Source organism: Neltuma alba, unplaced genomic scaffold, assembly GCF_004799145.2.
Source record: "Neltuma alba isolate B1F8T4 unplaced genomic scaffold, ASM479914v2 tig00002026_pilon, whole genome shotgun sequence".
NCBI lineage: Eukaryota > Viridiplantae > Streptophyta > Magnoliopsida > Fabales > Fabaceae > Neltuma > Neltuma alba.
Window position 1 is genome coordinate 53,013 of NW_021632708.1, and position 15,573 is coordinate 68,585.

General features: G+C 35.3%; 2 protein-coding genes across 2 annotated transcripts; both read left to right on the forward strand.

Annotated features, from left to right (window-relative positions):
• The first annotated feature begins 454 nt into the window (after positions 1–454).
• On the forward strand, positions 455–6,745 carry LOC114715688 (phospholipid-transporting ATPase 1). The gene is made up of 7 exons (XM_028900559.1): positions 455–2,487; positions 2,618–2,924; positions 3,289–3,994; positions 4,080–4,203; positions 4,310–4,529; positions 4,669–5,127; positions 6,009–6,745. The coding sequence occupies exons 1-7, from the start codon at positions 984–986 to the stop codon at positions 6,226–6,228; spliced, it is 3,540 nt and encodes a 1,179-aa protein (XP_028756392.1). The 5' UTR covers positions 455–983; the 3' UTR covers positions 6,229–6,745.
• Positions 6,746–11,310: 4,565 nt separating this feature from the next.
• On the forward strand, positions 11,311–13,749 carry LOC114715622 (cyclic dof factor 1-like; the record flags this gene model as incomplete). The annotated part of the gene is made up of 2 exons (XM_028900488.1): positions 11,311–11,530; positions 12,562–13,749. Coding segments are annotated over exons 1-2 (1,278 nt in total), but the record flags the coding sequence as incomplete, so codon positions are not given.
• Between the last annotated feature and the right edge of the window lie 1,824 nt (positions 13,750–15,573).

Here is a 15,573-nt window from a genome sequence, read left to right on the forward strand (position 1 = left end):
CCTGGAAAATCAATAATATTTTTTTAACAAAGGAAAAATCAATAATAAAAATGGCGGTTATTAAGGAAGAAAAGGTTGGCGAGGCTGCTTCCCGGTTTATTGACTGAACTGTATATCTACGTTTGAACTTCGAAGATATTCCGTCTTTCTAATCAACCTCATGATTACTTGGAAAGAGGGGCAAGGAAGAGCAGAAATGAAAAAACCATCCGCAAAAGTCAAATCCGTATTCCCATTTAAGATTCAGATTTCAAAATATTATAATCATCCAACCATTCAAATCCTCTCGCAGCCTCGTCTCCTTCTAGAAACATCCCCTCCAGATTTGTTCATCATTCACCATGCATGGTGGTGACCTGTGACACCCTCATCTCTCTCTTTCCCAACAACGCCACAAAGACTTTTCTTGCACCCAAATTCTTATTTATTAAACTGAAATCCCAATTCTTTAGTTCTCTATTTCTAGTCCTTGTCGCCAGCCATTACGACTTCTTCCTCATTTCTTGTATTTGCCGTCCTCCTCCTCGTCTTCACGCTCTCCTCCTTCTCATTCTTCTATAATGACTTTGACCTTCCTCGAATTTTCTTCTCCTCCCTTTGCAATTACCAGTCCTAAACTTTTTTCCCTATTATTGACCAGTTCTTATTCCTCTTGTATCTTCCACGCGCAGGATAGAGCCTATTTTGCATACCAATTTCCTCTGCACGTTCTGTAGTTTTGGGGATTTGAGGTTCTGGGTTGTTTGTTTTCCGAGTTCTGTGAGCTGCTGCTGCTGCTGCTTTTTTTTTTTGGAGAAGAACTTGAGCTGATTGTATATTTGTTAGGAAGTTGTTCAATCTCCGCTTCTTAGTGACCTGTGGTTTTCGAATTATGGGTTCTAAGCTGGTAGTTCTGATTTCATCTTCGAAAACTTCTTAAGTTCAAAGAGCTTCACTTTGTACCCGCTTTCTCCGGTTTAGCTGAAACAAAGTTAAATCCTGGCATGGACTCGAACAATCAAGCTAGAGACTCCTCACATTTCGACCCAGCTTTGAAATCATCGTCTCGAAAAAGCATCACCTCGAGTCACTCTAGGGGATCCGACAGGATTTCGGTTCGGGAAGTGGCTTTCAATCATTCAGGATCTACCCCAGTTCGGTATGGGTCAAAAGGCGCTGATTCGGAGGTATTCAGCGTGTCGCAGAAGGAAATCAGCGACGAGGATGCGAGATTGATTTATATACACGATCCTGTGAGGACAAACGAGAGGTTTGAATTCGCAGGAAATTCTATTCGTACGGCGAAATACTCTATCCTCACCTTTCTGCCCAGGAATTTGTTCGAACAATTTCATAGAGTTGCTTATATTTATTTCCTTGTAATAGCCATTCTTAATCAGCTTCCTCAGCTTGCCGTTTTTGGTAGGGGAGTTTCCGTTTTACCTTTAGCGTTTGTCCTGCTCGTTACAGCCGTGAAGGATGCGTTTGAGGATTGGAGGAGACATCGATCAGATAAAGTCGAGAACAGCAGATTAGCATCAGTTTTAGTTGGTGATCAATTTGAACAGAAGAAATGGAAGGATATTAGAGTTGGTGAAATTGTTAAAATTCATGCAAATGAAACCATCCCTTGTGATATTGTGTTGCTGTCAACCAGTGATCCAACTGGGGTTGCATATGTGCAGACTATAAATTTAGATGGAGAATCAAATTTGAAGACTCGATATGCAAAGCAAGAGACCCTTGCAAAGCTGCCTGAAACAGAAAGAACCAATGGTTTGATTAAGTGTGAAAAACCCAACAGGAACATATATGGGTTTCAGGCTAATATGGAAGTTGATCAAAAGCGTTTGTCACTTGGATCCTCCAATATTGTTCTTCGAGGCTGTGAGCTCAAGAATACTAAATGGGCACTTGGTGTTGCTGTATATTGTGGCAGTGAGACCAAAGCTATGCTCAACAGCTCCGGAGCTCCATCTAAGCGGAGCCGACTGGAGACTCGGATGAACTACGAGATAATCATTCTCTCTTTCTTTCTTGTAGCTTTGTGTACAGTTACCTCTGTTTGTGCTGCTGTTTGGTTAAAACGCCACAAGGATGAGTTAGATCTTTTGCCTTATTATAGGAAGCTGAACTTTCAAGACGGCAAGAGCTATAAGTATTATGGATGGGGATTGGAAATTGTTTTCACATTCCTCATGTCTGTTATAGTGTTCCAGGTCATGATTCCCATATCGTTGTACATTTCCATGGAGCTTGTCCGCGTTGGCCAGGCCTATTTTATGATCGGAGACAATAGAATGTATGATGAGGCATCAAATTCCAGATTTCAGTGCAGGGCTTTAAATATCAATGAAGATTTAGGGCAAATCAAGTATGTTTTCTCAGACAAAACTGGCACGCTTACTGAGAACAAGATGGAGTTTCAATGTGCGAGCATCTGGGGTGTTGATTACAGTATAGCAAATGAAAGTCAGGAGGATGAGCAAGTTGAATACTCTGTTGAAGGTACAATTTCTTCTCCACATTAAGTTGTTCGTTTTAATAGTTTTTTTTTTCCCTTTTTAAAAGCAAATCCTTTGATGTATCTGATCTTATTTGTAAATTAATCGACGTACTGTTTTTTGTTTGTTATTAGTGGATGGAGCAGTGTTGAGGCCCAAGATGAAGGTGAAAGTAAGTCCAAAACTTTTGCAGTTATCAAGAAGTAGGCTTGAAAACGAGGGAGGAAAACGAATTCATGACTTCTTCCTAGCATTGGCAGCCTGCAATACCATTGTTCCTCTTCATGTTGACACATCTGATCCTAAAGTCAAGTTGATAGATTATCAAGGGGAGTCACCAGATGAACAAGCGCTGGCATATGCGGCAGCCGCCTATGGTTATACACTTATAGAACGGACCTCAGGCCACATAATTATTGATATGCAGGGAGAGAGACAAAGGTAAGTTGAATTGTTTTTTGCGTATTCCTTTCTTCTTCATCAGTCTACTCTAACTAACGAAATTTGTATTTTTCAAATGATAACCATAATAGGTTACTTGAAAATGGTGTATTATTCATGTTTCATAAGCAGAGAGGAAATGCTTCCTGTAATTTTTCATAGATGTTTACTTCATAGTTGATACCATGAGTCTATGAGAAATTCTCATGTGCTTGTCTATATAATTACCTGTGGCAATTGTTATCTTCTGCGCAAGTCATTTGAATCGATTCTCTCCTTTCGCTTGAATTCTTGTGATGTAATGCTCATAAAGTTTTCATGGTTGTTTACTTTCTAATGAAGTTTTCCCTTACGGTTAGTGCAGGTTTAATGTATTGGGCTTGCATGAATTTGATAGTGATCGGAAGAGAATGTCAGTCATATTGGGGTATCCTGACAATTCCGTGAAACTTTTTGTCAAGGGTGCTGATACATCCATGTTAAGTGTAATGGACAAGTCATCAAACATGGACATAATACATGCAACTGAAAGGCATCTCCACTCTTACTCTTCTCTGGGGTTGAGGACTCTTGTCATTGGAATGAGGGAACTGAATACTTCAGAATTTGAGCAATGGCACCAATCCTTTGAGACGGCAAGCACTGCTTTGATGGGTCGGGCTGCTTTACTTCGTAAGGTTGCTAGCAATATCGAAAACAATCTCTGCATATTGGGTGCATCTGCTATTGAAGATAAATTGCAGAAAGGGGTGCCAGAATCCATTGAGTCTCTGAGGACTGCAGGTATTCAGGTTTGGGTGTTGACCGGGGACAAACAGGAAACTGCCATATCAATTGGCTACTCCTCAAAGCTCCTTACAAGTGACATGACTCAGATTATAATTAATAGCAACAATAGAGAGTCCTGTAGAAGGAGTTTACAAGATGCCCTTGTCATGTCCCAAAAACTCATGGCTGCTACTGGCGTTGCCAATGGTACTGAGACTTCCTACACTCCTAAAATTCCAATAGCCTTGATCATTGACGGTACCAGCCTCGTATATGTTCTTGATAGTGAACTTGAAGAACAGGTTAGTGTTGTTAAATCTCAGATTATGTTTACAACATACTTGCTGATGACGTTTGTCCTAATTTACCTACTGCTATTGATTTCAGCTCTTTCAACTAGCAAGCAAATGTTCAGTGGTTCTCTGTTGTCGAGTGGCTCCATTGCAAAAGGCTGGGATTGTTGCCCTTGTGAAAAACAGGACGTCTGACATGACACTAGCCATCGGAGATGGTATGAATTCTTACCATGACCTCTTTCAGGGTGTCAATCCCTTTCAACAGAGAAGAGCCTGGGATTCTGAAATTGTATATTCATTGTGTGCTTATGTGTGTTACAGGTGCTAATGATGTCTCAATGATCCAAATGGCTGACGTTGGAGTTGGCATCAGTGGACAGGAAGGTCGGCAAGCTGTAATGGCATCTGATTTTGCAATGGGGCAGTTTAGGTTTTTAGTTCCCCTCTTGTTGGTGCATGGACACTGGAATTACCAACGTTTGGGTTATATGATACTATACAATTTTTACAGAAACGCTGTCCTTGTTCTCGTCTTATTTTGGTGAGTAAACAGCTTGGAAGACGTGTGTGTGGGTGTATTGCAATACAAATTCAAATCGAATACATCACAAGCATTTTAGAACAATTGGGGTGCATGACTGCAGATTCTCACATGATACTTTTTTGATGGTGTTTTTCAGGTATGTGCTCTTCACCGCCTTCACTTTGACGACGGCGATAAATGAATGGAGCAGCATGTTGTACTCAATCATTTACACTTCATTGCCAACAATTGTTGTCGGTATTCTTGACAAAGACCTTAGTAAAAGGACTCTTATAAACTATCCTCAGCTTTATGGGGCTGGACAGAGACATGAGGCATACAACAAAAAATTATTTTGGCTTACAATGATTGATACATTGTGGCAAAGCATTGTTATCTTCTTTGGTGCTCTCTTTGCATACTGGGGAAGCACTATTGATGTAGCAAGCATTGGAGATCTTTGGACTCTTGCAGTGGTTATTGTAGTGAATATACACTTGGCCATGGATGTTATCAGGTGGAATTGGATTACACACGTTTCCATTTGGGGGTCTATAGTTGCAACTTTCATTGCCGTCATGGTCATCGATGCTATCCCCACATTTCCCGGTTACTGGTATGCATTCTGTCTCAGATCCTTTCTTAGTCCTCCAAATATTTTATTCTCCTTCTGGTTCTTCACTTTTGGAAGTTCATCCAATTAAGGGAACCACATTATCTTTTCAAATGGATCAAGTTAGTTGTTTGCTAATGAAAGGACTGGATTAGATGGTTTTTGAAATACAAGTAACCAAAATGGGAATGACTTAATGATAAGGGCCAATTTGAAAGCTGGTCCATCAATAGGAGATCAAAACGAGACTCTAGATTTTTCGGCTAAATTTAACAGGCATGCATGGCAAAGTTAGAGTTGCATGTATCATAGTTGTTATGTCCTGTTTAGCTATGGGCTCCAATCGCTCTAGCTCCAAGATCCATGTCCTGCTACAAGTCTAGGACTGAATCTGGTCTGATCACCCTTTAATGCTAGCTGATAGGCCTTTGCAACGCCTATCACTTTCTTACCTCTGTAACGACTGCAGGCATAGGGTGTTATTCAAACGCTCTTCACACTCTTTCATCCCAAAAAACAAGGCTTTACTTGTCGAAAAAGAATATACAAATATTTAGTTATTTCACTATCAGATTCCAAAGGGGAACCTAATAATTTCTTGTTTGTAGTCTGAAACATGCAGATAGTAATTCATTCCCTTTACACAGCAGACTTTTTAATCCTTTATTCTTTCCTTGTCCATTGAATTTCAGTTCTTTTAATATGAACTGGTTAGAGATCGGTTGAGTAAATAGTTGCATCTCAGATGTGTGAGCTTTTGCGTAATTTAAGACAGAGCATGAAAAAAAATTCATCTTATCAGGCTGAGTCGTCTCTGCAATCCCACATCACCTTTCCAGTATGTAAATACTGATTTTTTTCCCCATCTCTATTCACTTTTTCAGGGCCATCTTTCATTCGTTAGGCACTGGATCCTTCTGGCTATGTCTGCTTGGAATCATCATCACAGCATTGCTCCCTCGTTTCATGGTGAAGTATATTCATCAATATTACTTCCCTGATGATATCCAGATTTCAAGAGAAGCTGAGAAGGTTGGGGCTTCAAGGATGGTTGGTGGTGAAGATATAGAAATGCATCCTATTCCAGTTGGTCCACCAAGATGATGATGCATTGATTTGGATCTTCTGAACATAGAAAGCTCGTTAAGAACTTATGATGCTTTAGAGAGATAAAGAGAAAAGAGAAGAAGGAAATCAGATTAGTATTTACCTTTTGTGTTTCTCTCTCTCTCTCTCTCACGCATTAGAAATATTTTTGCTTCAGAAGATCTAAACTCCATAGTACATAGGTCCATCCATAAAAAGAGATTTTCTTTTGTGCCTTATAGTCCCTCTCCTCTCCTTTTGTTTTGTTTTGTTTTGTTTTTTTTCCCTTTTTTTGTAAAGTTACACATTCTTGAGGCTGCTTTAGAGTTTTTTCTGTCAGTTGCCAGATTTCTTCATCTGATACTGTCCGAAGGATAGTGTTTTTGATTTTCACAGTAGGAGTTGCTTTGTATCCTTATTCTTTCTGTATCCATAAATGTAGCCTCTGTTGTAAATTATCACTGATGATTGTAACAGAAAAAGAAGCAGAATGTTCATTACTCTTTACAGATATACAATTATACAATTTTAAGAGGAAAAATGTATTAAATTGTACTTCATGATCATGGTTAATTTCTTACCAAAGCCTGCTGAATTCACTATTTACCAGCAGGTTTGAACAAGCTCGGGCTTTCTGGGAGCAAAAACCTACCAGAAAAAAAGGAGGGGGGGGGGGGGATTTGAAAGGTGACATGGTTTTCCTGAGTGGTGGGGTAATTGAACACCTTAAAATTGGGAGACATTAAAGATGCCTTGGGATTGTTCAAACTTACTTAATAAGAAGTGCAAATGCAACAAGATTAGCAGAGTGTTATGGAGGTCCTAGAAGTACTTTAAAAGAATGTTTTCAAGTAAGTTGAGATAAAAATTTTTTTACATATTTATTTAAAATTTTGTAAAATCACTTCTAAAATTATAGTTTGATTTTCATCCAAACACCTTGAGGATTCATGAAGAAGCTAATATCTCATTGTGCTTACATAGAAATTATGGAGGATCTCAAATTATAATGGGAATGAAGATGCTAATAAGCCTGCATTAACAGATTGACTCTATAAAAGCTTTAAGTTTGATAGCAAAAGAATACTCAAGTATTGACCTTTTGGCCTATTGAGATTCAGTAAGGATAAGACAAAATCACTATGTGGTTTCAATAATAAAATGTACTAATCGGGAAAAAAAAAATCTTATTCATGATGCTTACTTATCATTAGAATTTTTTGGTCTTTTTCACACGACTCATAATTTAAGCCAGTATTAGATATTTGTTTCACAATAATGGTAGTGATACTAGAATTTAGTGTGGTTAATGAGCGTAATATTAGAAAATCACTTAAATTCTATGACAAATTTAATATTTGTAATTGTTTTCATCGGTATATGTGAATTAGTTAGTGGGTTCCTATGATAAGGGTCAAAGTAGGTATTCTTTTTGAAGATTTTCCCAAAAGATAATAACTCTGTGAAATTGATTTGTTCATCATGTTCACGAGGGACAACTATGTACACTTGATGAATTCCCTCTCATGGATTGGAGTGGGGTGATATATACATAACAAGTTGAGTGCTCTTTACACCTAACCCTCTGTCCTTGCGTTGCTTAACAACGAAGCCTTTTGTTTAAAAGAAAAGAGAACACAAAAATTCTCAAGAATTTTTATTTTAAACAATTTATCAAACTAAAATGGGTAGTACAAATTTGAGTATTTGCAAATTATGTCATATACCTAACACATTCATAAATAATAATGTGAATCTTATTCTCTCTTTTTTTCCCCCTCAAATCAAAAAATTCTTCTTCTTTTTTGTGTGTCGGTAAACAATATAAGCCTAAAACAAGTTCCATTTATTTCTTGAACTAAGGATAGAGATTGACTTTGCTTTTTCAAATTTTTAAGTAAACATGCAAGGATAAAAAAATCAATTATACACTAAGATTCAAATCCTTTTTGACAAAATTTTAAAAACTATAACAATGCTCAATTATTAAAGATGTTATCAAGGATTCATCTTTAGTTTTTCAAAAAAATAATATTAAAGTATACATTTAGTCTTTTATTTTTACAAATTTTTGTTTTGGTTTCTTAAGTTTTAAAAGTATATTTTTAATTATTTAATCTTAAAATTGTTGGTTTTAAAAATAATTTTTTATAATAATCATAGTTGCTTTAAAAATTAAATTTAATATATTAATATTTAAGAATATTTTATTAAAATTTAAAATCTCAATATTATTATATTTTGTTAATATTTTTAAGATTAAAAAAATTAAAAAAAATTAAAATTAAAGAATCAAATAAAATCTCGTATAAAAATAAATAATTTAATAATAATTTGTTGTTTTCTTTTAAAAAAATCATGTAAATGATTGGTGATTGGACAAGGAGAGGGGAGGGGTTGAGGTATGCACATGATGAAAGCATAATTATGCAAAGGATGCCACGTGGCGAATGCTGAGGCATAAGACAAAGGACACAGTGATGTGATGACATTGCAATCCAAAAATTACAAAACAACAAACAGAAAAGGAGGAGGACATCAACTCCCATAATGTCACTTCCTCCTTTTTGCAAAACACCTGAAAATGACTTTTCCTGTTGTACTTCTTTCTAATATTTTCACGCCTTTTAAGAAAACATATTACTTAAAATTTAAGCAAACTCATAATAAAATGTAAATTGAAAAAATTGCAAAAAGAAAAAAAAGTAAAAATTAAAAAATTGTATACAAGATTGTTTAAAAAATTATTATTATTTACTTATCAATTGATGTCAAACGTAACACTGATATTATAATGGGTTCTTATTTATAATTTTTCTATTTTAAAAATTTTTTTACGATTTTTTCATGTAAATTTGTAAACTCACAGGAATTTATTTTGACTAATAAATTGATATTAAAGATGTATAATTAAATAATTAAAATATAATAATATAATAATTTTATTCAAATATATTTTAAATACAAGTAACTAAAATTAAATTTATTAACATTTACAATTTATCATATTTCATATATAAAGTCATTAAATATAACTAAATTAAACAATTTAGCATGAATTCAACAGGGAATTGACATGATTTTATAAGCTAAAAACATAATACCGATAAATTTGGTTAATAAACTCATAAGTTCAACCAAGTTTATAATTATAACAAGTTTAAGGGCGGGTTGATACAACTTTGTAAACTTAAAACATAAAAATGTTAAACTTAAAGAATAAAATTGCAAGTTTAACAATAATAATCATGTTCTATTAAAAAAAACAATAATAATCATCTTATTAAATACAGGGAAAATCTCACAAAAATAAGTTCAAATCATTAAATCTTAAATAAAAAATTTCTATAAAAATGTTTTATTATTTGCAAGTCTAATATTATCAAAATTATTAAAATGTTATTACTAAATTTGATTTGAGATTTAGTAATTTTAGACTTCTCTTAAATTTATATGTGACTTTATTTTTTAATGAAGATATGATATTCATAAACTCTAAACATTTAGCACGACATCGACACAATCCTATGATCTGCGACGTCCAGAGGGTTTTTTTTTTTTTCATTTGGTTAAACGCTACGTCCAGAGCTTGAGGATGACAAATAAAAGACACAAATTTCCAATGTTATTTAATTAATCTACAAGTAATTTACATTGTGAAATAAAGAATATTTCTAGAAGCAACTAATACTCTAGATTGAATGAAGTGTTATTTAATCTTTTCAAATCAATCTTGTTTAACATGCCATTAATTGAAATTTCTATATTTTTTAATGTAATTCGTGGTATTAAATGGGGATAAATTTAGAAGTATTTTTATTCTCAGATAAAGTTAATAACTCATCTCTCTTTAATTTTAATGAAATGGTCCCAAGTGTCATATAACATAACATGAGTGAGTTCATCTTTAAATTTATAAAAAGATATTTACAAATATAATTTACTGCTATTAAAATTGCTTAGACCCACTCTTTTCCTTTAATTACGAAGAAGACTAGTCAACAGGGTTAGGGATAATGATATCCAATTATTAAAAAAGATACTAAGAAACGTAATCAAATTTTTGTTTTTTCAAAAGAAGCCCAAAATTCAATGGCCTTTACCATTACAAAGAAGAGCGCCACAGGCAGCTTCCCCACTTTGGTCCACAAAAACCATCATTGTCAATCCAGCTTTTATGGGGTGGTTTCCATTTTCCAATGTGTCCTTATAACTAATGTTAAGAATAACGTTTTTAAAAATTTGAAACTTGATCACACTTTATTAGGAGATATACTTATATTTAGTATCCGTTAATATTTTGAATAAGATTGTCTCTAATAAAAAAATAAATATATATAACCAAAATAAATTTGAAGTTTGGTATCCATAATCACTATTACCTCTGTTCCCAAATATAAGAGTTAGTTTATAGTGGGATCGGAGATAATATTTAAATAGGAATACTTATGTCATTTCAGCACTTTGAGTCCTTCTTCTTCTTCTTCTTTTTTAATTGTTTTATACCAAACTTCCAATGCAAAATTCGTCTATGATTTCTTCTTGCCCAGCATACACATTTTTACTTTTAGCCCAAAAATTATCAAGAAAATCCCAATAAAGTAACACTTAAGATTTGAAATTCTAAAAAAGTAACCCCAACAAACAAAATCTCAAATTGGTCATTGGCACCAAAAGAACTTTTAGTTGAAGATTCTTTTTTCCCAAAATTCTTTTTAGTTCAAATTTTAAATAATATTTTATTGGATTTTCCCAAAATTATCTTCCCAACTGAAGCTTCTTTTTTCCTCTTCATCTTTCCATTTCCTACAAAATACTCCATTCTTCCAAATAAAAAAAAAGTGTTGAAACAATGGAGAGCTTGCCAATCTCTAATATTTAGCCTCTTAAGTTTTACTTGGATCTTCAGGGGGGAAAAAAACATGCAATATAAAACATTTTTATTTAAAGCATAATTCAAAGGAAATTAAAGTATTTTACTTGGATCTTCAGGGGAGAAAAAACATGAATTTTGTGAAAGACTGTTATTTATCACTTTCATCTCACATCTGTAAATCGAAAACCAAACATTTGGGATTCCTAATCTTTCTCCCTGTCCTGCTTTTTCTTCTTTTGGCAACCAAACAGTTACTATTTCCTTTTAGGTTCCCAACTCTTTTCTGCTTCTTCTTCCTCTCTTTCCTTTTTGGTTCCTTTTGACTTACCCTTACTGGGTTCCACTACCAGAGCCATGTCAACAGCGAGAGATCCTGCTATAAAGCTTTTCGGTAGAGATATTCCTGTAGATTCAACACGCAACACCGATTCGCCTCAAGTTATGGTATTCTTTCACTCTCCTCTATTCTGTTATTTTAATTTTAATTTTTTATTCCTTTGGAATATAAATTACCCATAAGTTTTTACGAACTTGTAATTTTGTTTGTCTTTTGAACTGTGCGCAACCATACATTCTGTAACTGGTGTCTTTTGAGCGAGTTTATTTGTGTTGTTTGTGGTTTGTGATTTTCATGGGGAGCGCAGGTTCTAGATGTATTTATTGACTTTCTTTCTCGGGAGCATTGTAGTTATGTGGTTGATATTTCATTATAGCTTTGAAAGTTAGCTGAGTACAAGAAAATCCTTTTGGTTTGGCAACTGCTTGCACCCGTCGCTGTGCGGCATATTTAATAATCTGTAGTTAAATTAAAGTGACAGGACCACTAAAGATTTTTTGATAAGCTGTCTCAAAGGTGGTTGATATATACATTTGTGTTCCAGAAGGAGACTAAAAATGAAAAGGAAGAAACTTGATGGGGAATTCAAGAAAAGATAAATTATAGGTTTAATTTCTAGGTATTTGCTAGCACTGATTGATTGGGTCTCTCAAAAATACTTCTTATTGGAGAATCTGATTGTGAAGGACTATGAAACTTTACCTTGTCCAGTCATCAAAGAAATGTACAATGACTTAATATGATATTTTCTCTCTTGGGTTGGGACTAGATTGTTCAAAAGTGATGAACACCTTAAATTTGACCAACTTAATTGAGGTGTCCTCGCAGAAATATAGTTGGAATATAAATCGAGATTTATGCAAGATGATTTTTGTGCTTCTGTCATGTTGGAACATTGAACTGTAGGACTTTCAACTTGATTCTTATGTCATTTTTTCCCCCATATACTACCAATTTCTGGATTATGAAGCATGAAATGGGCTTATATATCTGTGGAAATTGCATGTCAATCTTATGTTTAAAGATTAATATGTTATGCTAGCTCTGTAATTTGATTATGGAGCCTTTTGGGCCTAATCTAAGTATTCTACTATCTTCAATCGTATGCCCTTTGATAAAGTTTAGTCCTTAATTGCAGAACAGGTATGATAAATCGACAATTGAAGGCAATGTTCCATTCAGAGCTGGTAAGCAGCATAATTCTATTGAAGAGGCAGATGTAGACGTTTATGGAAGTCCTACTATCGAAGTGGAGGCTAAAGTAGATCATAGAACTAAAAACTACAAGGCTGGTAGTAGAGATATGGATCATCAAGAAAAAGTTTTGAAGAAACCAGACAAGGTTCTCCCTTGTCCTCGCTGCAACAGCTTGGAGACTAAGTTTTGCTATTTCAACAATTACAATGTTAATCAACCTAGGCATTTCTGCAAAAATTGCCAAAGATATTGGACAGCTGGGGGGATAATTAGAAATGTTCCTGTGGGTGCTGGAAAGCGCAAAAATAAACATTCGCCATTACCTGTTGGCCCAGATTCAGCATCTGTTGCCCACACGGACTCCAACTCGCCCCCTACAGTTTCAAGACCTACTGGAGGAATGGGAAATAGCCCAGGAATTGGGGAGGATGCTCCTCTTTGTGAATCCTTGGAGGCTGTGTTAAATCTAAAAGGCCAGAAGAAAACTGAAGTTGACTCTTCTATTGGTGATGATGGTGAGGAGGCTTCCAAGGATTTTGAATCTAGGGAAAAGGAATGCTCGGCAAATGAAATTGAGCAGGTAGGTTTGCAACAAGAAGTAAATGGTTTTAATCCTCTACATCCACTTCATTACTATCCTGTACCTCCCTGGGCTTACCAATGGAGTCCATGTTGGAATTCAATGGTATTTAGACCTGGTCCTGCTTACATGGGCTCTGCATCCATGATGGCAGTCCCAGGTTTCACTGCACCAACAATGGAATTCTCACCAGGACCTTTCTATTCAAGTCCCCTACCAAGCTGGACTGGCCAGAAGGAAGAGTCTCCATTTGCTGGGTCTACATTTAGTGGCATCCCATCACCTTCCTCTTCCACTAGCAGCAGTGTTTGTTCGGGGACTAAGTCTCCAACCTTAGGAAAACATTCCAGAGATGTAAGTACTCAGACAGGTGATGCAATGAGACGGAATCTTTGGGTACCTAAGACTCTGAGAATTAATGATCCAGAAGAAGCTGCAAGGAGTTCTATATGGTCTGCTTTTGGTACAAAGAGAGAACAGAACAAACCTATTATCAAAGGCAGCGTTTTTAAGTCTTTTGAACCTAAGTCGGAAGGTGCAAGTTCTCAGATTTCAAATACTGATCAAATTTTGACCGCAAACCCTGCTGCGTTTTCTCGCTCAGAATCATTTCAGGAAAGAATGTAAAATCTTGCATTTCATTCTGCTTTTATTGCTGAGGTGAGCTAGACCATGTCATGCTGGCAGTTGTTGTTTGGATGAAGCACGGAGGATTTCTGCTTCTTCCAATTTGTCATGGCTAGTTACAGGTCACTATATCTCAAAAGATAACCTATGACACTATGACACAAACTTTTGAGGGATTTCTGAGCTAATTCTTCTCGGTTTGGTAAGAATACAAGATTATGGGACTTTGATAGCTTTCATGTTTAAATCTCACGGGCCACCTCATAAAAAGAGTCATCAGAATCGGAATGTCCTTTTTGCGTGGGATTACGGCAATTTATTTTAGAGGTATGACCTTTGAACTCCATAGCAGTTGCAATCAAGATGATTTCTTTTCCATTTAATTTTCAGCTACTTCCTTCTGTCATCTACTAGTCAGTTTTAGGAGTTTGCATGTCCTATTCACTTCTCTGTGCACAATTTTTGAGATTTTCTAGATTTTTTTTTAATCAGTTCCTTCTCTCTCTCTCTCTCTGTGTTATTGTATCTTAAAAATTGATAATAAGAAAAAGAAAGATGCTCAGAAAAGCTTCTTTCTGCAAACCATTTTAGCAGAGTTTTCTTGCTCTTTCTTATATTCTGAGGAAACCAAAACTATGCTATTTATTACAGTGTCTACCACAATCTAGTGGAGTCTTTCACGCTTAATGACATTACGTGGTTTAGAACACTATATAAATTGTAAATTGCTATGAGGATATTTTCTCTTTTCTTATTTGAATTTTATTTTTATAGAGCATCTCTCTTTATTTCGTGACACCCCTTGTTTTAATCTGAATATTAGTTGTCCTTCTTATCGTACAATATTTGATAAACTTCTGTTTATCTTCATCATATGTTTCCTTTGATTTAATGCGGCTTGTCAATGTTGATCATAGCATTTCTATAAGGTGACTGGACTGAGCACTATTTGCTTGTCGAGAGAACTTTCCTTTTTTGTTTTTGTTTGTTTTTGGTCTATTTTATTTTTGGCTTTGTGGGAAGGGTAGAATTTTTTCACGCACCTTTAGACATAAAAGCTTGCCAACATGACTGCTAAGTGACTGCTTATATTCACACTTTATCGGCGACATGACTGCTAAATGAGCATTTGTAACATTCTTGTAAAATTGAAAAAAGTGATGGGAGTCCATGAATCATGATTGTCTGCAATTATGATTCATTTGGGTGATTCATGGTGTTTGGTTGTCTTTAGTGATGGCAAAGGGATTACATCATATGCTTCTGATTGCTGCACTATGAAGGGGGATTACATCATGTCAAAAGACATTCATGTCCTTGGTTCACCTCCCTCAACCATATCGAGCCCCCGCCCTCCATCACCAGAAAGAGGGAGGCTTTTTTTCCCCCCTCTGAAAGGATATTTTTGTCCTTTTGATTTTATCTTTTGTAAAGTACGTACAAAAATATATTTTATTACCCCATTCTTAATATTGTGCCAAACAAACTTACTTGCAATCACCATTACATTCCATCACATTCCCAACCATTCTCTTTCCAAGCATTCAAGGAACAAAACAGGCCATAAAGTTTTGAGGCTTGTCTCTACTATTTATTTAAAGGGAGGTTTGATAATTTGAGACCCTTCCCAGGCTTAGATTATCACAGAACTACCACATATAAGCTTTGCATATCTGGCTGATCAGCATGATGGACTGACCAAACCATGATTTCATATTTTCTTAGCTAATTCTGGAGAGTGGAGAG

Bases quoted from the DNA above. Each gene is read 5' to 3' on its own strand.
- LOC114715688 (XM_028900559.1), top strand. From the start codon at position 984: ATGGACTCGAACAATCAAGCTAGAGACTCCTCACATTTCGACCCAGCT. The intron at 3,995-4,079 runs GTTAGTGTTGTT...TATTGATTTCAG, and splicing joins ATAGTGAACTTGAAGAACAG to CTCTTTCAACTAGCAAGCAA. The intron at 4,530-4,668 runs GTGAGTAAACAG...GGTGTTTTTCAG, and splicing joins CTTGTTCTCGTCTTATTTTG to GTATGTGCTCTTCACCGCCT.